Here is a 24,495-nt window from a genome sequence, read left to right as displayed (position 1 = left end):
TAATTTAATATTTCTCCTAAGTTTCCATCTAATCTTAACAGCCAAGGGAATCATATCTCCTAAATCCATGTCATTTATTACCAAGTATTTATCCTGTTGTCCTTCTTGAGGAGAACTCCTCATCATCTGTCAAAATGTAATTTTAAATACCAAGATAGCATATGCCATTTACTGAAATACAAACTTGAAGTACCACAGTGGTGCAAACAGAAATGACAAAAACTAGAATAAATAATTCCAGTTCACGTACACGCCAGTGACATTGTTGCCTCTCTGCTTCTCTCTGTCCTCAGCATATCACTCCAGACAGCTACATCCCCTGCCTGTCAGACTTGTGCAAGGCATTATGGGAAGTGATGCTGAGCTACCATCGCACCATGCAGTGGCACGAAGAGCACGACAAAGAGGAAACCGTGCCCACTCCAGGTAAGATTGCAAGTCTACTTGACGATTATGTCCTTCCTTTTACTTTGTCTGCAGTTGTCTGCAGAGGGTAGTTGCTTGGCATTCCCTTGCAATATCGACGATAGGCTTATGTTTCCCTGTGGAAGGACTTCAACATGTCAACTTAGTGGTACGTTGTAGATCCAGTAGTTCCAGGAGATCCAGGTGTAAGCAAACAGTAACTACTACTACTACTACACCTCAGGTGCACCAGGAGCCCTTGATAACACAAATGGCTTCAACACTGGGCTCATGATCTCTCTTTCCCCACTTGATATTCTGCAGCTGTGCAGTAGTTCTCTGCCATCCCCTCTTCTCACCTTCTTGATTTGTCTTTCAGTTATTTCGCCTTGAGTTCTCTCTCTCTCTCTCACGCTCTGTTTGTCCAATTAGGATGTCTTAGCTACACTTGTGCTCTCCCTATTTTTACAAGCCGAACCCACAAAATCAATTTACACAGAATGAATGAAAAGCGTGTTAGGTTTCACTGCACTGTCAGTCTCGCAGGACCACCCTTGCGATTAATTTGATTTCTAATTAGGTTTATAAGGCCTGGTCCATGGTGAGCACAATTCCTAAACCTTAGTGTTCAGACGGGGGAATAATTGGGGATAGGGAAATGGTTGTGGTATTCTACAGGATTTGCTTTGTGACATTCTTTCTCTGCAGAGGTCAGCGAATGAGCCACAAACTTTGTTAATGTTGACACATGAAAATGTGTTTATTTGGGTAAACTGTTCATCCGTGGAATACTAGCCTGTAGGGGAGGGAATTGCAATTACAAACCACTCTAGCTTGGAGCGTGAGTAATAGGTAAAACTGTAAATATTAATTTCCATACCATTATCATGTCAGTTTTCTGTTGAAAGACTATTTGTCCTAATTAAAAGAATACAAATGGTGCTTAATATCATTGGCCTTTCGGTTGTAACCCCTAGTTAGAAAAAGCTTACGTGGGAGATAAATACAGTATGACCCCAATAACACTTGAGTGCTCCCAAGGATAAACAATGGAAGAGCATGAACCATGAATGATGCATACCGTGTTTGTGCAATTTGACATGTGTGACCTTGCGTCTGTTCCTTGTTGCTAAGATAATTTTAAAAAGGGCTTTCATTTTCAACCATGGATGTTCTTTATAGTTCACAGAAATCGTGCCAAAGCTGTATTGCCTGTGTTCAAATTGAAACTTCCTGCTGTGACACAAAATGGTTTTGTATGGTGTCTTCAATGACAATCTTTGATCTGTAACAGACTCGGTCATAGCAGGACACGGATGGCATGGCTTTGCAGGAGGCTAGCCATCTATAAGAAGGCGTGTGTGAGTGTGTGTGTTTGCATGCGTGCGTGCATGCGTGTTTGTAACAGATACACAAACTGGCAAAAAAAAAGTATAAAGGGAATGCACTCAACACATGTTATTGTGTGCGTTTCCTAAAATGACTGACTCTATGCCCTTACTTGGCTGGTCCCTAAAAACAAATGAAGACATTGATTTTCAATTTGGGCCTTTTTCTATGAGGATATCTTGCATTTTATCGACTAACCTTTAACATGTCCAAGCCATCATTTACACAGTTACACACCACTGCGTTTAATAAAATAAAACATGTACCAGAGTTTAATCAAGATTAGGTCTGCAACATCTATGATTGCATATTTATCATGCAGCAATTACCCAGCATCCCCTGGTGCATCTGCCAATTTCTTGCGCTGTAGTTCTACCGGCAATATGTTGATGCCTTCTGTGTCAACGCTGATGGCATTTCACGGAAATGAAAAGCATCAGCATACTGTAGGCGAAAAGAATCACCATGAACCAGTTCATGAGACACAGTTGATATGCAGTACTTGTGAATAACCCAGATGAATAGTAAATGAGTAGTACTGTACATTTCCCTTTTTTTTAAAAATATGATGATAGATCCCACATTAGATGTTTTGAATGTTAACTCTTTATAATTATACATTCTTCAGCCCATAGCTGTATTTCGGTGTAGCTCCTCAGAGGCGAGCCATCTGTCTGTGTCTCTGTACTGTATATATGTCTGTCCGCGACTAATCTTACAGACCGCTGGAGCATTCAGCACCAAATGTCTTGTGCACGCTGCCAGTTGGCCATAGAAGTAACTGTAACACTTTTTGTTACTTTTTAACGTAACTTTTACTTTTAAAAGTAACAAGACTGTAACCCTTTTTGTTACTTTTTAGAGCTTACATTTTATACTGGATCTTGAGTCGACTGAGGTTGGGTTGGGCTAAAACCTTGCGCAAATATGGAGGTGACTGATTTGATAATGCTGATATCATAGATGACTGACATGTCATGAGAGATCCACATCGAAGCCAGTTTTGGTATTTTATTTGTAAAGATTTGTTTTTGGGCTTTTTATGCCTTTATTCGATAGGACAGTAGACTGACAGGAAATGGGGAAAGATGGGGAATGACATGCGGCAAAGGTCATCCGGATCGGGAATCGAACCGGCGACGCCAGCAGGCATCGTAGCCTAGTATGTGGTATGCGCCTTGACCACCAGGCCAGCGGGCGCCCCAGCCAGTTTTGGTATTGGCGTACGGCACAATAACTGGTCTTTTAAGCTCTGACCCTTACATACAAAGAAATACAAAAAAATTATAATAATACAAAATAACAAGATAATAAAACAAGGCCAATTTCCTCTGAGAAACTTACCACATCTGCTCTCATGCCGTTAAATTCAGTGATAACTGTTAGGAGACTGCGGATTGATGCTATCTCATGCCACTCTTAATATCCTCCCTGACCTTCCAAAATCCTGGTTTGAAGAGAACATGTCTGAGAGGCTCATCAGCCAGGGCGAGTGCAAACATTAAAGGTTTGTCTTAAAGCTCTGCTTTGAGAAAGGTTTCTCTCCGCCGTGGGAAAAAAAATGTTTAAGAGGTATGACATTGTTTTCTTGTCTTGTTGAAGAGCTTGTTGAAGATGGAGAATTGTTATAGTAGCCGGTACTTATACATGGAAAATGTCCCCTCACTTCATAGCATCTGTTCAGTCAAATGGTTGGGGACCGTTCATTCGCCGCCTTGGTTCTGAAGTGTTTGAGAGGTGACGATTTCAGGTGGTCCCAAGAACCTTCATGAGAGCTGCCCATTTACTCTGACAAAGAAAGGCTGCACCTCATTCACTTCCATCATGCAATACTGCAGCTATGGGGCCATCTGTCATCGTTGGCTGTCTACTTAATTCTTTCCGTGAAGGTGTCCTCGGTCCTTTCATCCTCTGGGCTTTCACTTTCATCTCACTCACTCCTTGTGTGCATGTGGCCCTTCTGAGGAGCGATGTTCATGCTTCATCTAATTTGTCAAATAGCGTCACATGGCCACTGTGACCTGCATCTCACCTCCATCTGATCCATCACCTTGCACAACCATTAGGCCCTGTGTAGAATGTATACACATGCATGCACACAAAAACACAAGCCTGACTCTCTGGGAAATAATGTGGCATGTGGTTCTGTCTATATTGGATCCTGAAGGGATCCAATATACAGTAGTAGACCAAACATGGTGCCTGCTGGGAATGTGTAGTGTTTCGTTCCTTCACACTGCACCTTGATGTATTGAACAGATCAGTACAATTTACTTTGCACTCGGATCAGCATTTGAGTACAGTATGTGGGTTGAGTGTGTGAAAATAAATAGCCAGTTTGCGTATCTGTTACACAGGCCAGCCATGTGGAGCATGGTGATTAATATTGACATGTGCACGCACAGGCTCCCCACTCGACTCCTGTGTGAACAAATCACCAATTTAAAGCACAGAGTTTGAAGCAGTTGTGGAGTCAAGTTCCATGAAATATACCCAGTGATTTTACTCACCATAAAGACTTGCTTGGTTACAAATCGGTGTATGTTATGATTGGCCTATATTTCATCACAGCTTTGTATTCAAGTGTGCCTTTCCCTGACTAAACATAAGTTGAGCTCTAGTCTAATCTCATTCATTCGGCCATGTAATACGATTTTTCTTTCCAGTGCATTGCACCGTCCTGTAGTTTCTCAGATGCTGCTTGCAGTTTCTAGATGGCTTTGCAAGGGCTCAAGGCTAAGAATTTGCCAAATAAAAAGTACTGACCCCATTTACTGAAGCCATAATACTCTTCTTGGGGTTTGCTGTAATTGCACAAAATGCAGGTGTAACAGCGTGCAAGATGCATTGAAAAGAAACGGTTCACTTGAACCTCTAATCAGAGACAAGTCATTTTACAATTACATGTTAGGCATTTAGCAGGCGATCTTAAAAGAGACATGCAAAGTGCAATATCTAAGTATAGGCATCACCTTAGTCAACCAACTACAAGGGAAGTAGTGAGAGAGTTTTTTGTTCGGATCCTGTCCAATTAAAACATGTTTTTGCGAGATGTGGAGATATTAAGGGATCAGGTAACCTAAACCTGCTCCTTGTGTTCTTGGCTTGAAAACACTATTCATTGACATTTCTGACGTACATAACAGTGACTCAGTCAGACTTCATAATCTTGTGAAGAAAGTTCAAGTTCACTGAGTTAGCCTTGATTTATCGAAATGTTCATGTGGTGCTGGCTATTTAACCCCCAATTCTTAACTCTGAATATAATGTTGTAATCGCTGGATGGAATGGAAATTGTCAATTACACGTCTCATTGCCTCTGATTGCCCACGTTACTTATCTCTGGGTCTTTGTGGTGAAGCCTACCCTTGCTGTGTCTTCATTTGCCAGGGATATCAGCAGGTAAATTGCTTTTCTTAGCCCATGACAAGCTTTGTTGGTGGTGCTTTTTTCTTTTGTTCCACCATCATGGTAGCCTGCATCCTGACTCGGGGTGAAGGAATGAGACTCAGTGCCAGGTTGAAGGAGCGATTCCATTAGTTTCACATGGAGGTCCGATGAGGACTTTGGCTGAATGGGTCTGGGTGTTTTCCAGTTTTCTTCTAAACTTTATTTCTCTACTCTGTTTTTTAAAGGAGTGTCAATTCCCTGTCTCTGTGCCGCTGATGGACTTTAGGACGGAAGATAAATCTTTTCCTGGCGCATCTTCGAACATTTTATGATCAAGCGCTATGTGAGCTCCTTTGAGGGTTCCCATCCTTAAAAGCTTTTCGCATTTAGAACTCTCCAACTTTATAGCTTCTAGGTTTACAATTAACCCTTGAAAATGTATTAAATCAAATTAGCAGTGAACATCTGATCTCCCAGTTCTAACCTTACCCCCTACAATGTTATGTAATATAGAATATAGTTGCGACCGTCAGGTCGCAAGTTACTATGAAAACCTCCACCGGCTGTCCCTCAGTCCGTCCGTCAGTCAGTCAGTCAGTCAGTCAGTCAGTCAGTCAGTCAGTCAGTCAGTCCCTCCGTCTGTCCCTCCGTCTGTCCTTCACGTCACGTCACACTTTTGGTAGCCTCGGGATCCAGGCATTTCAAAGAGAAAAGCCTGGGATAGCGCCCCTGTAACTGTGGCTTACGACATTTTAATTGTATATAAAATATATGTAGCTCTTATGAATATCTTATTTTACATCAGTATTGTTCATGAGAACTGGTTTGTTTAGGCTTATCCATTATAATTATAAAATCGCCATGATTTATCACTCGTTTTCCACCGCGGATCACTTCCTAATTTACTCAAAGCGCACAGCAGCAGGAGTCATGTCCCCCTCCGAGATCTGCCGGGGGCATAGAATGTCCGCGTTAGGTTAGACTACACTTTGGACCTACTCTTATCTCCGGCACCGTTGCTCCTATCCATGCCAAACTTTGCACACACACTCCTTGGCTGGCAAACCACAACCTCCACCCCTGATTTCTGACATGCCCGTCTTCTAGCGGTGAGTTTGCGTTTTGTAGACAACACTGCTCCTACAGATGTTGCCTACAATGCCACTTACAGGCCAATTTGTGTATACATGTGACCTGACGGTCTCTTATCTCCCGATTAGGGAGTCTTACTGGTATATAGGAGAAGAAATATTTCCCCCCTTGATAACAAAATACAGCTAAAGAAGTACAACTTCATTATTTCTTATTTTTTGATGTTCCACAAACAAGGCGTTTGGGGTGAACTACTCCTTTAAAAGATTTCATCACAGTGAAACTCTGATTCTTCCCCTAATGCAGGGGTCTGCAACCCAAAATGTTGAAAGAGCCATATTGGACAAAATAAAAAACAAAACAAATCTGTCTCGAGCCGCAAAAAATTATAAAAGCCTTATATATCGTTGTTGTCGGGTGGAAACCTTGTATTTTCAAAACTTCGTTTTGTATTTATCATTTAAAAATGAACTAAACTAGTGAAAACAGCCGATCTACAAGCACACAACGCCTCGCACCGCGAGGCGTTGTGTGCTTGTAGATCTGCTGTTTTTACTACTTTTGTGCGTCAGTCTTGCATGATGGAGCAGGGCTTTGCTTTGCGAAAAAAAAAAAACATACAAATTTGAAACTTGGAGATATAAGGTTTCTGCCCGACAGTGATGATAAAAAAAAATCGTTAAAACAAAAAATATTTTTTTCCCCCCATCTTTTTCCATTTTCATACATTTTTTAAAAAGCTCCAGGGAGCCACTAGGGTGGCGCTAAAGAGCCGCATGCGGCTCTAGAGCCACGGGTTGCTGACCCCCGCCCTAATGGATGTCTTGATCCTGTACAGCTTTGACCTTCACTAACACTTATTGTCCAAGCAGTCTGTTTTCTGTTTGTCAGCATCTGCATTTGATCATTATCATTTTCTGAAATGGAGCTGCCATTGCAATTTTCCTTTCACTAAGCTTTTGCAGATGTAGGGCGGCTTGCACCAAAACGGTTTAAGCCTTAAACTGGTTTAAATCAAGGTTTATCTTTTAATCAGCTTGCACCAAACCTTAAAGTTATACTATGTAACTTTTTTAATAAAACACATCTTAAAATTGTTCTAACTATTAAATCGCTAAAGTTTTAGAACACCCACTCCGTTAATTTCAGCCCCAAAAGCCTTTTCTTTATATGTTTTCTACATAGCCTTGACAGGGGCTGTATTTCCCGGCAAAATGATGTCATCTCCCACATGATACACCACCGGCCAATCACAGCGAGTCTTGCTGTCTTTTCAGGAAGTAGCTTCCCTCAGCAACTGTTTACATTGGTGAAGGAATCTTGCCTGCTACTCCCTCAATCCTGGTCTAAAAATGACGGGAGAGGGCTCTACGGATGCGTATCGGCGAGGCGGAGCTGGTCGCTGCGGTCGCGGTGGTCCGCGGACCCCCGTTCCGGTGGTCTGCGGCTACTCGGCCGAAAAAAGCAATACCGCTACTGACCACTAGTTGAGCAGCTTCCACAGTACAGCTTTAAACCTAGTTTTCATTAATCAGGTTTAGTTTTAAACCATCCTTTTAATCTTGGTTTGAATTTTCACTGTAAACCTGGATTACTGTTAATCCTGTTGCACCACTACTTTAAATTTTGATTTAAACATCAATAAGGGATTAATTTTAAACTTGCTGCAGAGGTGGTTTAAATGCAAACATGCCATTGACATGAATGGGGGTCCCCCTCCTGTGAGGGAAGCCTCACAACAAGCCCTGCAGGCTTGCAACTGTAAACTGCGGACAGCGTTTCACAGCTGAAAACAAACATCTCATCATATTGTTGTCTTCAATACATCCTTGTAGTACCGTACATTGGCTATTTTAAATATTTACAGGGACATAATACAGACATTTGTCATGGAAGCTTGTGGACTTCCCAAGCAACATGGAGACGTTTTAATTTTCGAAATCGCTTCATAACTGACTCAAATGTGAATGTGATCAAAACTGGTGTCTTTTCTTGCTTCCATAGATAGCCGCGCCGCACCGCCGCACCGCACCGCACTATAGCGTCACCGTCGTATGACGGAACGTTATATATATTTTTTTGTTTTTGTTTTGTTTTGGCTGCAGGCGCTCTTCTTAACATTGGCCTGTCCACATTCTCCTAGAAGTGAATAACAGAGTAACGCTAATGATATTAGGCTCAAGAGAATAGCATATTCATGTTTGTTTACATCGCAAATCCAAGATGGAGGACATTTAATCCATGAAATAATCGCAGTTTAAGGATTTAATCACAGGTTAAGGGTTTAATCACCGATTTGTTAAGCAATGCTTAAATTTAAGTGGTGCAACGCACCTCGATTTAAAATAAAACCTAGATCAACAAACCCTTGATTAACCCTAAACTAAGATTTATTTAATCCATCTTGGTGCAAGCCGCCCGTAGTCTACTTTTTAGGCAAAATGTCTTTTTTGAGTGACACTGTTCTTATTCCTCGTGTTGAGTGTTTTTTCAGTTTAAAATGTTTGCAGCCACTACGTCACTCAGTCTGGGGACGATGCAATCCAGTTCCTCCCTATAAACTGCTTCCTTGCATGCCACTGACTGAAGTAAAAATGAATACCCCGGCCCATTTTTACTTGTGTACAAGTGCACAAATCGCTGTAGTAACTTGAGGCCACACCATTGCTAGACTGTTTAAGTATGCGTACTAGCATACATACTGGAAAACCCCTAGTATGCTCTTGATAGGATGATTGGCTGATTGGCTAATTGACAAAAGAACTACTCAGAATTAAATTTCCTGTGAATTCCTTGTCTTAAGGCCTCTATTCTCTTCTTTTGCATAATCCTGCCATTACCATCAGACATGGGGCGTAGTAGCTCCTCTCTTCTCTGATCATATCCCCTCGAGAGAGATTAGCTCAGCCTCAGTGGGTAAAGTGCTGGTCTGCACACCATACACCAACCGCATATATATGCGATGAAAATGTCAAGCGGAACATAAAAGAATCTGGCTATTAGTTCTGACCGCGTGGGACCCAATTCTCCTCAACCTTTGTATCTGAAAGTCAGCGATCTGCTGTCAAGATCCTGATGTGCTTGCTTATTATGTATCAAGATCGGTGGCCACCTGTCTGTTCAAAGAGATGCTGTGAGGTCAAAGATATGGGCTATCACTTATCAACCTGTCTGCAGAATTACCCCCGGCCTGTACCTCTTCATATAATCCCAGGATTAACTGTATCTGCATCTCACACTTGAATACGACATTGACTTGGACATGAAAGGGCCTTATTTCCCAGCATGAGATTTGGTTAGATAAAATAGGCGTTACTGGCCGATGCCGTGTACTGTACTTGCCAACGTAGAAATTCATCATATAACCTGTGTTCCAATGGATCGAGTATAGCTGAAAGCAACGATATGTCGACAGTTATAGAGGTCAATGACGGACTCTGAAAGAGAGAGAGAGAGGGGTTGCTGTTACTGTAGTCTCGCGATACCAGACAAACTAGCGAACCTAAGCCTACTGCTTTGGATACCAACCACTTGACCACCCCATGTCTAAGACTAAGATATGCAGCATATAAAGCGGCAGGTACATAAATGCACATCATAATGTGCATCACTGAATTGTGCATGGTTAAAGAAAAGAAGAACAGAGCATCAGGTATACAAGTACATCAAATAGCAGCAGGTATGAAATCAGGGATGTCTGTGCATGATTGAAGTGGCAGGGGTAAAGAAGAATGTAGCAACATAGCAGTGGATATTGAGTCACCGTCTCATGGGCATGATATCAACTGTACAGTATGTGTATTGTATATACAGTACATAACTGATTGATTGGTGGTGTAGAGAGAGTGCAGAGTAGACATACATTAGTCAATCGTGTACCAAGTGATATGAATGCAACATGGCAACATCCTCCTCCTCTATGGCAACAGGGCTCAGCTTGTTCAGCAGTCTGATGATGGTTGGTAGTTGAAAACAGTTAGGAAGTCTGCTGGGAATGGTTTCTGATACACCGCTATCGCCTGCCTGGCCGCTAATCGCAGCAGTGGTGTCATACATCATAGATATGTCTGATTTCACAGGTCCACATGGGATCCACATCTTGTGATCCACATGATCGTTTTTTTTTTTTTTTTACAACGTGACTCTGTAGGAGGTTTGTCATCTATAATACTGTGTGTGTGTGTGTGTGTGTGTGTGTGTGTGTGTGTGTGTGTGTGTGTGTGTGTGTGTGTGTGTGTGTGTGTGTGTGTGTGTGTGTGTGTGTGTGTGTGTGTGTGTGTGTGTGTGTGTGTGTGTGTGTGTGTGTCTGTGTCTGTGTCAAGGTTATTATAGTAAACTAAAACTAACGAAAAAACTAAAACTAGAATGGAAAAACATTGTCGTTAACTGAAATAAAAATAAAAACTAAGCTTTTAAAAAAAACTAAAACTAACTGAAACGGTATTGTGTGTTTACAAAACTAACTAAAATAAACTAAAATGATAGAGAAAATCTCCTTAGTTTTCGTCTTTGTCAATTTATTTTGGATGGATGTACAATCTATTTTCATATATCTATCTTCCTCCTTCTCCCTCTAATCCTATGCTCTAACCTCGCGTCGCCAGGCTCTTCTCCCTATCTCCCTCTGTGCCAGTTTACCACGCCCCTCGGACACGCCAAAATACAGAACCTGGTATCATGGTGGTTTTGAAAGTTCATTTGGGATTACTTTGAATATGACTGTGTTTCAGATAAGAGTAAATGCCTTGCAGAAAATGTAAATAACAAATCTAAAAGTCCATTTGAACAGCACGCATAAGAAGGCTAACCTAGCCTACCTTGACAAGGTAAAGGACACCGCCCCAGGGGAGCCAAAATACAGAACCTGGTATCATGGTGGTTTCGAAAGTTGGAAAAAAGCGTCCCATTTGGGATTACTTTGAATATGACTGTGTTTCAGATAAGAGTAAATGCCTTGTAGAAAATGATAATACGGCATGCGGTGCATTACTCAAGGGGAAAAATCCCACAAATCTAAAAGTCCATTTGAACAGCACGCATAAGAAGGCTAACCTAGCGTGCCTTGACAAGGTAAAGGACACCGCCCCAGGGGAGCCTCCCTCCCCCGAGACAGATGCCAATCCTCGGCCAGGCAGCAGAAGAAGAAACCCATGACCAAAACAGTCATATATTCTGTAATTTTGTTCCTTAGGCATGGAATGATAGTGAAAATAAATTATCGCCCTTTTTGCTGGGGACCCCCTGCAACCCCCTCAAGGACCCCTGGGGGTCCTCGGCTCGGAGCCCACTTTGAGAATCACTGGCTTGGTTATTAGAGTATATAAAAATCACACCCGTGTGAACTGAGCGGTGGTCGTGGAGGCTGCGCAACAGCAAAACAAATATATAACCAGTAAGACTCCCTAATCGGGAGATAAGCGACCGTTGGTCGCTTATCTCCACAAATAGGCCAAAAGTTTGTTTTACCAATTATTACACTCTATGTGAACATTTACATCAACAAATCCCAAGTACTATGCAGAACGACCCATTTCAAGTTTTTAATGTACAACAATATTTAGAAAATAGGTCTACAAGCTCACAATGCTACGCATTGTCCTCGTCCCTTATATTCCCATAGGTTATATGGAGATCTCAGTGTTTGTCAGTCCTTGTTCATTTATGCCCATATATGGACATCTCTATATCTACTGTAACAGTCCTTGTCCCTTTATGCCCATATATGGAGATCTCTTAACTGTAAGTCCTTGTCCCTTTTATGCCCATATATGGATATTCCTGATGTCATCAGTATATGAACATATATGGGCTTTCTGATATGCCCATATATGGAGATCTCTTAACTGTAAGCCCTTGTCCCTTTTATGCCCATATATGGATATCCCTGATGTCATCCGTATATGCCCATATATGGGCTTTCTAATATGCCCATATATGGAGATCTCTGTATCTCCATATATGGGTATAAAAGGATACTTCAGGTCTGACATCAGGTTTGTTTATATTGGGTTGCTAGGTTTGACATCACAAACTCCATGGGCCATCTGACCTAGAAATCTATATTTGGGCATAGATGACTCATCGTGACCTCATCATGATTTCAATCGCTATAAAAGGACTCTGTGACATACACTCTCCACAGATAAAGCAGATAACCTACACATCACACAAAGTCTGCTCTTCCCTGGTGAGAATTGCCCCTTTATATAGGGCTTGTTTGTGTATTGTATGACATCACGCCACATCATCAGCTGTGGACTGTATGACATCACGCCACATCATCAGCTGTGGACTCTGTGATGTCAGAGTGATGCGTCACACGTCGACCGCACGTGTGACGTGCGGTCGACCGCACGTGTGACCGACGGACGGCCGGTGGAGGTTTTCATAGTAAACTGCTCCCTGACGGTCGCAATAATTATAATTATAATAAAAAATATTTAAAAAATATTTAAAAAAATAATAATAATAAAATATATATATATATATGGGGGGGGGGGGGTGCTTGCTTGCGTGTGAGAGAGAGAGCCATCCATCCATCCATCCATGTCACTCAGTAATGGAAAACAAAACCTCAAAACTAATAAAAATAAAAACTAATGAAAACATCCAAAACTATTATAACCTTGGCTTTGTGTGTGTGTGTGTGTGTGTGTGTATGTGTGACTGTGTGTGGCTAATCTCACCTGGACCGATCAGCACCAAATTCCTTTTGCGCATTGTCCGTAGGCCAAAGATGTGCCTCCTTGTTTTTGTTTTTCAAATCGTTTTATATATATTTTTTGTAATATACTGTATATATTTTATTCTCTAATTGTTTTAACTCCATTTAAACTACAAAAGCAGAGTTGTAAGAGATTGTAAATACAATGTGCTTTAAATTCACCCATTCACACACACATTCATACACCAACGGCAGAGGACACCGAGGCACCAACCTGCTCATCGGGAGCAATTAGGGGTTCAGTGTCTTGCTCATGGACACTTCAACACTTCAACTAACTCAGGGGAAGCCCTGGGATCGAACTGGGAACCTTACGTTTCCCAAGCAGCCGCTCTACCTCCTGAGCCACTGCCGCCCCTCAGATTGTCCTCAGTCTCTAGTTGAGCAAAGTATTTACATTTTAGAGACTGACTTGTGAGTCTAGGTTGCTGTAGACTGAAAATAATTACAGAGAGAGAAGACTCTCCCTGCCCACTCACTGGTGGTCAGTTCTTCACTCTGCCCTGACTTGGCTCTCTATCTTCCAGTGATGGATGGCCATCATTTTGTTCCAAACACACAATCTTTCGTTCTCTCTGCTTCCATGCTTGCCCATGTGGGTAAGAGTAAATATCTGTCCATTCTTGTTTATGTGTTGACCCAGCCAACGCAGCTGTATACATTATATAGAGTAGGTTACACAATACATCGTACACAATAAAATCCTGTGTTGTTTTGTTCATTTGTGACTCTTGAGACTGTTCAAATGTAACCACGCTCTGAGTTAAACAAACACTCAGGATCCGATTTTGTTGTGGACAGCAAAAAATGTATTTCAGCCTGCTGAGTAGCGCCCTCATATTGTTGGTGTAGGGTAGAAACCTTGTATTCTCATCAATGTCCTACTTTTTCATAAAAGAATGTTGTGGAGATCTACAAGCTCACAAACATTTTGAAAGTGAAAGTGGTTGATTCTGTCTGTGGGTTTAATACTGTACATATTTAAGCTTTGAAATGTAAATAGTTACTAAATAATAACCACATTGGAAAGCAGGTTATTTTTTCCATATCCTGACAAATAGCAGAGAATACAAGGTTTGCACCCAACAGCGACAATGTACTTCAAATCAAATCAAATGTTATTTATATAGTACATTTCCAACAAGGCGAACCAAAGTGCTGCTCAGAGCATAATAAATAAATCACACCCGTGTGAAGTGGAGCTGTGTGTGTGTGTGTGTGTGTGTGTGTGTGTGTAGATCATGTGTACCGATTTTTGTGACATTTGAAGGAAATATGTAGGAAAAGGAGCAAAAAGTGTGTTTTGGAGAAAATTCAAGATGGCGGAAAATCTATCCTGGCGCAAATGGGCGTGGCCTATATGGGGAGATGCGTCTTGACCCAAGGAATCCAGGGAAAAAAGAATTTTAATTTTCCGATCTACATTTCAAGAGTTACGGGGCAAAACGTAAAGTGGGCCGTTATAGCGCCACCATGAGGCCGAGTGATGTAATTATTTTTCGATTCATTCTTAAAATCATTATGAATCTCCTCTCCGAGGTTTGAAACTGTAGCTCCTATGGTTTACGAGAGAAAAATACTTGAAAGTGATTTCTTGCATTGTCCCATTATAAGTCAATGGGGACAATTAAGCGTCGTTTTTTGCCGATTACGTCGGCATGGTAAGGCGGATCGGAACGAAAGGTAATAGAACACCATTCCCGGCCGAGCCGCACATTTTGACGTATATATTGCGCGAGTGGCGTAAATGGTGCGGCACTAGTTACGCGCCGAAGTCAGGCTACATACACACAGACAGACAGACAGACACACACACACACACACAGACCCACACAGCCACGTATAGGGAGCTGCACACAGCTCCAAAAAAAAAAAATGTATAAGTGGTGCACCCTCGGTTTATGAGTGTGTGTCTGTCACAATATCTGTCTGTCACAACTGCTGTCTTTCTTGGATGCCCAACAATGTACTATTCTTGTCCTCTTTTTGCCTTTTGTCAGTCTTCCATCTCTTGAGACCCTCTGTGACCCTCTAGTGTCATTGTCTGGGTACTGTGCAATGTCAATGTCTTGGGTTAGAATAGAGCTGGACTGATCTATCAGTTTGGCCAATATCTTTTTTGGAGCTGTGTGCAGCTCCCTATACGTGGCTGTGTGGGTCTGTCTGTGTGTGTGTCTGTCTGTCTGTGTGTATGTAGCCTGACTTCGGCGCGTAACTATTGCCGCACCATTTACGCCACTCGCGCAATATATACATCAAAATGTGCGGCTCGGCCGGGAATGGTGTTCTATTACCTTTCGTTCCGATCCGCCTTACCATGCCGACGCAAAAACAACGCTTAATTGTCCCCATTGACTTATAATGGGACAATGCAAGAAATCACTTTCAAGTATTTTTCTCTCGTAAACCATAGGAGCTACAGTTTCAAACCTCGGAGAGGAGATTCATAATGATTTTAAGAATGAATCGCAAAATAATTACATCACTCGGCCTCATGGTGGCGCTATAACGGCCCACTTTACGTTTTGCCCCGTAACTCTTGAACCGTAGATCGGAAAATTAAAATTCTTTTTTCCCTGGATTCCTTGGGTCAAGACGCATCTCCCCATATAGGCCACGCCCATTTGCGCCAGGATAGATTTTCCGCCATCTTGAATTTTCTCCAAAACACACTTTTTGCTCCTTTTCCAACATATTTTCTTCAAATGTCACAAAAATCGGTACACATGATCTACACACACACACACACACACACACACACACACACACACACACACACACACACACACACACACACACACACAGCTCCACTTCACACGGGTGTGATTTTTATTATTTAATTATGCTGCTACTGTATTTCCCGAGTAATGTTTTTTGGACAAAATATGGATCGGCATCAGACAAAAAGAATCTGACATCGATCGGGCTCTAGTTTAGAAGGCTCTCCGCAGGGAACTAAGTTCAGTGGAGTTGTGTAGAGATGTCGATCTAATTCAAATGAAAGCTGTCTACAGTGGCCCTTATTGTTTTTGTCACCGGGGATTAGGGTTTAATGTGCCTATCACTACCCCTCACTTATGGCACAGGAATGCAGCTCTCATATTTTGCCACTTATCAAACCAATATCTTTCCATTTGCCTTTTCCATCAACTGTGTGATTGCTAATTCCTCATTTTCTGTCCCGGTTTGTGATGCAATTTGATCCAGTCATGCCCGTCTTTCATCCATTCAAATGAGCGAGCGAAAATAAATTCCAGAGAGGGTTGTGCCAAGAGGAAGCGGCTCAGACAGCAGATGAGTGGGATGGACATGAAGGAGTAGGATCAGTGCCTTTGTTATTAATCTGTGTCTGTGTTGTGTTTGTCCCCAGACGATAGCGGAGCAACCGAGGCTGACGATTCGGCAGTGGACCGCAGCTACGTTAAGAAGAAGCTGGAGCACGGACTGTCACGCATCTGGCAGGTCAGAGAGGATTGCACCGAACAATTGATCTTACTCACTCTCTTGCTCGCTCTCTCTCTTTCTCTTGTTCTCATTCTCTCGCTCTCTCATGGCAGATTCATACTTTGTTGCGCGTTGGTGTCCTGCGCCAAAAATAGACAAACTACAAGCTCACAACATGCAGTTAAACATGGCGAGCTTGTAGGTCAGCGGAACAGGACACCATCATATTATTGCGTATAGATCAGGCCTCATGTGATCATACTTTCTTATTTTCTCTCACAGTGTTACTTTAACGCTTGAGAATTAAAGTCTTAGAATTAATAATATATCAAGTTAACTCTTAAAGATACATATGCAGGATTTTGCTCAAGTCAGTTGTGTGTGTGTGTGTGTGTGTGTGTGTGTGTGTGTGTGTGTGTGTGTGCGTGTGCGTGTGCGTGTGCGTGTGCGTGCACGCACGCATCTATTTCACCACTCTAGGTGGTCTCCATTATTCAGTATATTATAATGTATTTATTCTGTCCAGGATGTCCAGCTGAAGGTGAAGGCGTACATCCTGGGGACGGACATGTCCAACTTCAAATACGACGACTTTATTGTGGTGCTGGATGTCATCAGCAGGTGGGTTGGAGTCAAAGACAGAAGAATGTTAAAGAACTGGAGATGGCAGCTTGTCCGTCCTCTCTGTCTTCCTGAATTTGCTTTGGCAGCTATGAGTTTACGCCTATACTCTTTTATTGTTTAAAGAACTGGAGGACCCAGGGCCACCCTGCGCTGTCAGATGCCTCTCGCTGGCTTAACCATACCCTAGCGTCCCTGTCCTGAGCATGTCAAGATAGGCGAACATTCAGCATAAATAGGTGAACATTCATTGGAAATACAGTAGCAGATCTACAAGCTCACAACATGTTCTGTTGCATTGTAGCTTGTTGTGATCTTGTATATCTGCTATTTGCAGCAAAGATATTAAAGGGGAGTTTCGGTCAAAAACGACTTTCCTACCTTTAAAATGTTGATTCAGGAAGCTTCTGGGTTGATCCTGGTTAGTTTTGACCCATAGCAGCATTTTGTTCTATTTTGGATTTTCTCCCCTGCACCCCACGGCTCCAAACGGCACCTCTTGGGTCACTCCATAATCCGGTTATTATTCTCGCTCAAAACTCACTTTTCTCGCTCGGTCTCAGTCCCTGGTAACGTTGTTAGCATATACGAGCTACAACAGCTCCTGCTCGCCGCCATGTTTGTTTACAAGAAGCTCAACTCTGAACTCTCAGCCCTGCAAGAGAAACACTGGGAAATCCCATACCCGTTGGGAAACGCGCGTTCACGAGCTGCTGCTGCTGCTCACAGCTCCACCCCCCTCCCCCCACAGCCTGTTGTGCCTGTTGATGTAGACAAGAGGCTACACCATACATCACTCTGCAGACTTTGTCGACATAGTTACATCTTTTTTCTTTGGCTAAGAGCATTTTTGTGTTTTATTGTTCGTCGCGCGTCGGGGAGTCACGCGATACAAAACGGGATTTCACAGTGTTCTCTCCTGGGCTGAGAGTTCAGAGTTGAGCTAAAAGTAAACAAACATGGCGGCGAGCAGGAGCTGTTGTAGCTCGTATATGCTAACAACGTTACCAGGGACTGAGACCGAGCGAGAAAAGTGAGTTTTGAGCGAGAATAATAACCGGATTATGGAGTGACCCAAGAGGTGCCGTTTGGAGCCGTGGGGTGCAGGGGAGAAAATCCAAAATGGAACAAAATGCTGCTATGGGTCAAAACTAACCAGGATCAACCCAGAAGCTTCCTGAATCAACATTTTAAAGGTAGGAAAGTCGTTTTTGACCGAAACTCCCCTTTAAAGTCTGGAATGTATGCCAGCTACCTACGGAGTGGCTGGGTCAAAATGACCCTCATTTGTAGCAGAAAAGGGTTGTTTAACGAAAGCCTAAATGCCCACATAATAAGCTCACTGATAAATGCTCAATAAATTGTCTAATGAAACTGGTCATAATAATAAATGATAAATATAAGTGGAATCAATATTTAGCTGATATTTATAGTATTAATTAAAATGTTTTGCTCTCCAGCCTAAGCTTACTGATTATTATAAATATAATATAATATCGTTTAACTGATAATATTAATAAATTAAAGCAAAATAGATAACATAAAAAAATAATATGACGAAGAACACATTTTTTAACTGCTCACTGATAAATCCACAATTGTCTAATTAACTAGAAAGAAAATTGGAAATTGCAAGTGTGGTTGCCGTTTTCGTCTATCGAGGCTCTTAATGCCGGCTCACATTACTGCATATACAGTGTAGGCTCTTTACAGTGATGGGAACGCTTGTGGCTAAGGAGGAAGTGTTTCGGAAGATTTTTTATTTAATTTTTTAATTTTTTGCTACTGAGTGACGAACCTGAGAGTGTGGAGCGAGAGATGCACAAATGAAGGGGGGGGGGGGGGGGGGGGCGCAATCAAAGCCTACAACAGCCTCCTGGAGCGAGGAGCGGCATTTCCCTGCGTTCCACTCCGCTCATGTACTCTGGGCTACACATAACAATTATTATCCCTCTCTGTTCAAGGTTGATGCAGGTGGGAGAGGAGTTCTGTGGCAGCAAGTCAGAAGTGCTGCAGGAGTCCATTAAGCGTCAGAGTGTCAACTACTTCAAAAACTACCACAGGTGAGCTCAGTGCCTTGCTAGACTGCCTATTTTCTACTGCGTTGCAATGAAACAGTTAGCCATCTATGCCTGTCTCTCTCTCTCTGTCTGCCTGAATACTGAGTACTGCAGCGAATCAATGCACTAACTAGTGATAACAACTATGGCCCATCAAATTACTTCAAAATAAAGTTACAAGAATTATATTTTCAGGGGGCATGGTGGCACAGTGGTTAGCGCTTTGCCTCACTGCTAGAAGGTCCTGGGTTCGATTCCCGCCGGGGGACGCTGTGGGCACTGGGGGCGTGTTCCCTCCTCTGCGTCATCAGTGCCCACACCCTAGGTGGCGTTGGCAACTTGGACTCCTCATGCTTAGAAGGAAGCATGAGGTCAGTCCGTTGTCTCCCCAGGCGCGGCAGAGGGAGAGCAGAGCCCAGGATTATAGGCAATTGGCACTGGATGAAAATGGGTTACGAAATCGTGGGATAAATAAATAATATATATATATATATATATATATATATATATATATATATATATATATATATATATATATAAAAATAAAACACATTTTATCTTTCAAATCGATATGCAAAAAACTTCAAACCTCAGCTCTAGATGAACACCATAAACAGCTTAATCTAGGGTTCTCAGACAGTGGATCCCCCCTGGAAAGTAAAACATCCTAGTTGCCTCCTCTTGGGGGCAGTGATACCTTCTCAATACCAACAAATCTTAGAGCGGAAACAGAATGATTAAATTCAACAGATTGTGCCGCTGCTTGATAATTCATGTTTTTGCATCGAATATTGCGTCGCATATTCTCTGTTCAGCAGTAAGAGTTTCCAGTGCTCTACTTGTCTTTCCAACACACAATAACTTACCACAAGCAGAGGTGTAATCAATTACACAGTAGAAGTCACGGTACCCTTAGAGTGCTTACATCACTTGCTGCCACTCACATGAATATGCATTACCAGGAGGTAATTTCATGTTGTGATTACCTGTCGGGTGCCACTGACGGCATGTTGAAACATCAGCATCAGCATGCTAATGAGATAAAGAACGAGTGGGGAGGGGGGTTGTGTGTGTGTAGAAACAGAAAGTCAAGTCAAATTCTTTCACAAAGCACATTTGAAAACAACCCGTGTTGTACAAAGTGCGGTACAGACCATACCAGCTACAGTAGCTGCCATACAGTACTGTATGTCACATTCATATGGCAGGACTCTAAAGGGGAACACACACTGAACACAATGAACTAACCTACACCGGCGGCGTCAGTCACGGGTCTGCCGCCGCACCGATACGCTGCTATTCTATTTTTCCAGCGTTGCCGTGCGGTGAACATGTCCTCCTATGGTTCTTCCCACCGAGTGAAATGGATGTGCTGTGTGGCAGTGCGCCGAAACCAGTTGGGGTTAACGCGCAGCACTTCACGTGCGTCGATACCGCAACGCAACGCTGCGCAGCAGCCCGCGTCCAGAGTGTGCTCCCCTTGATACCCTATCATCCTCTTCACCCTCCATGGTGGCTGATAGCAGTATTCCACATATATATGATGTGGTATTGTTAAGAGATGTCCCTTCTCCCATCACTGATATGACATCACAGCTTGTAGATCTGCTGTTGTTGTCAAATGTTTACTTGGAACACGAGTGTGGTTTCAAAGTTCATGGCTTTAGTAATTTTTTTCCCAATACGTTGCTGCGAGCTATTGTCAAAATGATTTCATCCAATTTAACATTGAGGTGCCCACAATGTTTAAATATGTGCCCACTGCCCACTCTTCCTGCACTCCTTTGAAATGGGAAATGCCACCAAATCCATTATCCTTTCCCACTGTCATTGTCATTGCTGATAAGCTTTTATTGTGAAGGCAAAAGTTCCTAAATATCCCACATCCTGCAAGTTTCTGTGTGCAGAAAATAGCTCTACAACGCGTTGTGAGTTTGCACATAATCTATTTTCGGCATGCAGCACGTTGTATGACGAATTCAGCCTTTACTTGGAAGATGTGTGTTACTGTTGGACGAGGAGCCGATGGCACTGTGCGCACACAGCGCTGCCCGACGCTAAATAAATAAACAATAACCTTTTTTTTTTCATGCCATATTTTAACATTAAGTACACATTATTTGAATGTCCAAAATCATCTGTTGCCCTGCCTTTAATCAATAGAGTGGAGAGAATAGAAAGAAGCAGGAACGATTCAATCATGGAAAGCAGATGGCAGACGAGAAGCTGAGAAATAAAGTAAAAAGTTGTGAGAACGATGGACTTAGAGAGATTGATTGCCGTCTTCTGTGTCTCCCTCTGTTATATACGCGTGGGCGCGCACACACACACACACACACACACACACACACACACACACACACACACACACACAGTCCAGGAGTACATTGGAGCCTGTCACCATGCATCATTTTCACATTAGGGGTGATGTATTTGTGACTTGGGTGCCGTCCATAAAACGATTCTTCATGAAGGAACTTTAACTGCCTCACAGCCCTGTAAACCAAGTCACTGGTGGGGTGTAATGCTGGCCCACGGGCACACACACTCACGCACGCACGCACGCATGCACGCGCGCACACACACACACACACACACACACACACACACACACACACACACACACACACACACACACACACACACACACACACACACACACACACACACATAATGACATTCATGTCGACTTCAACTGTAATGAGTTAACACAGTGGGGAAACCTTTTGTCCATTTATACGATTGATTAGATTTTTTTTCTGCCTTGGGGTTTCAATGATTTAATGACCTTTGGGTTCACTCAAGTGAAGCTTTTTTGTTTTTTAGAAATAATCTCCAAAGAGACGGGCCAAATGGCTTGTATAAATAGAGTTGACTAAGCAGCATAATCCTTTGAACTCAAAAGGTGGGAGAAATCCCATTGATTCCAGTGCAGCATTTCTCTCCCCTTGTGTCTGCTTTGTTTTGTGCAATGCTGCACCTCCTGACCTGCTCCCAGCCGCTGCGAGGCAGGTAGCAACCTGCACTATGCTGACTCTACTGGCATTTCTAACATCATGGGATATTGACCCTGTGAGTCAGTGCACTGGGGGGTTGGTGGACTGATTTCAGCTATCTTCACATCGCGACATGAAACACACACACTCTGCACACACCCTTTCCCAGGCCGTTGGTGACCTTTGCAGGCTTTCGCACTGTCCAGTGCGTTTTGGAGATATACTGCCAATAGTGGAGCTGCCGGAAAGTAAATGGCAGGAGGTTGTTAATCTGTGGAAGCTGAGTTCCCGTCGCTCCTTTCCCCCCCTATTCTTTTCTTCCGTACATCTCTTTGTTGTCCCCCTGACCTGCCTCGCCCGCTCTCCATCTCTCTCCATCTCCCTCCTCGGCTGTCTTGCTGTCTCTCTCTGTCACCCTCTCTTTGTCTTTCTTATTTGACTTTTTGTGGTCTCTCTCCAAACCCCAGGGCACGACTGGAAGAGCTGCGGATGTTCCTAGAGAATGAGACATGGGAGCTGTGTCCTGTCAAGTCCAACTTCAACATTGCCCAGCTGCATGTAAGTAGCCCCCCCTCCCCGAGAGTTAATCACACTCGTACCATGGTGACATTTGCATGTGGGAACGCATCACAGGGGTCCACATGATGGATATTTTGTTTGTGTGTGTGTGTGCGTGAGCGTTCATGTGTGTTTGCACGCATGCCTTGTCAGCTGTATGCGTCAGCAGGGGGTACATACGTAAGCAAAATGTACATCACATTAAAATCAGAAGAACACAAGCGTGTGTCCTACCCCACACTGTGCACATTATCGTGTACAATTTCATTTACTCATAAACAACAACCTTACCACTATTGTAGATTATTAAACACGGCATGAAGCTCGCAAATCTGCCCTTCCCCTCTTGAGATATACTGCTGTTCTCCCTCACGTGGTATACAGTAGATCATCACTGAATCCCACAGCCGCTTGCATTGTGTTCAGCTGACTAAAAAGACAAAGAAAGGTAGATAATCTGGAAGGCTGATATGTCAAGAAGATAAATGGGGTGAATTAAAAGCGAATCTTCTACATTCAGCGGTATCTTCAGGGTAGTCACCGAGTTTGCTTGAACCTGAGCAAGTCTTTTTTTCCTTCGTCACCCTGTGTGCAATGCATCCACTTTCCCAAAAGTTACTAGAATAATACCTTATTTCAATGGTTCCCAAACGGTAAGCAAGTCCTTAGGATTGTGTGACAACCACACATTTTATTGCAATATATACAACTATACAAAAGGTTATGAATTATCGTTTTAAATAATAATATCAGTACTGTGTGTGCACTCATTACAGAGGAAAATCCTATAGACCTGGCATCCCTATAGTATATTGGGCATGTCATATGAAATTATGCTAAGTAGGTGGCTTAATGCCTCACTGTTTCCCACACAATGGGTCAAGGACCCATTTGTGGGTCACGAGTGAATATGCCTTAATTTTTTATTTCCTAAATGTTGTCATTAACTCATTGGTTGTATACAGCTGAGGGAACCAAAGATTTTTCTTTGTCTTTGACTGCTGGCTTCTCCTACATGTTAACGCAGGCGCTAATCCAGTTTCCATCGTGCACGATCGGACACTTTTATGCATTGTGTGTGCGCGTATTCCATCACCTTCTCAAATCCGTTGAAATTTTGATAATTGATCTATAAGTTCTCCATCTGTAAGCCGTGGTGTTTACACAGAAAGCTAGCGAGCCGGAATAGAGGACGGACCATCCGCTTCCGGTTTTCGGCCTCAATGTTAATCGGTCCACTCCATAATGTGTCCATGTAGAAACCGACCTATTTTAGTTCTGCTTCTATAAAAAAATGTTTTTTAATTAAAGCTTATTAAATCTTCGGGTTCCTCGGGCATGGCAGAGAAGCCCTACAAAGGTTTTTTTTTTTAAGAATAATATATTTTTTTAAATCCCTAAATTAGAAAAAAAAATGTTTAAGAAGTAGTGAAAATAGCAGACCTGCAAAGTGACACGTTGCGAGCTTGCAGACCTGCTATTTTCACAAGTTTGGGTCCCGGGCAAACGTCGGATTTCTTTTTTGGATCTTGAGCTAAACGGTTTGGGAACCACTGCTCTATATCATTGAGAAATTAATGAGTGCTAAGTGGGATAGCAATTTGTCGCCAACATTTACACTGGGGAGCATTGCTCCATTTGAAGTGTGAGTCTGATTAATTATGTTTTATCCATGTTTGAACTCACACAGTTCAAACAGTGGGCCCGAGTGAGTTCTATTAACACACTGTACTCTCACATAGAGTTTAATACCGTAATTTCAGTAACCACTTCATTATTCTCACTATTCTGATATGTATATATTTTTAGTTCTCAA

At 42.6% G+C, this 24,495-nt stretch overlaps 1 protein-coding gene across 1 annotated transcript in view; it reads left to right on the top strand.

Moving 5' to 3' along the window:
- The window catches only part of vps50 (VPS50 subunit of EARP/GARPII complex), a 170,544-nt gene that overhangs the window by 68,513 nt on the left and 77,536 nt on the right, over positions 1-24,495 (top strand). Inside the window, exons 13-17 of the mRNA XM_080734824.1 lie at positions 294-426; positions 16,371-16,462; positions 16,971-17,065; positions 19,030-19,128; positions 22,589-22,679. Of these exons, the coding sequence (XP_080590950.1) occupies positions 294-426; positions 16,371-16,462; positions 16,971-17,065; positions 19,030-19,128; positions 22,589-22,679 (510 nt within the window). The remainder of the gene's footprint in view (positions 1-293; positions 427-16,370; positions 16,463-16,970; positions 17,066-19,029; positions 19,129-22,588; positions 22,680-24,495) is intronic.

This window comes from Nannobrachium achirus (genome assembly GCF_963921795.1).
Source record: "Nannobrachium achirus genome assembly, chromosome: 10".
Classification (NCBI taxonomy): domain Eukaryota; kingdom Metazoa; phylum Chordata; class Actinopteri; order Myctophiformes; family Myctophidae; genus Nannobrachium; species Nannobrachium achirus.
Note: the sequence above shows the minus strand (reverse complement) of the source record. Positions and strands in the feature narration are given on the sequence as shown.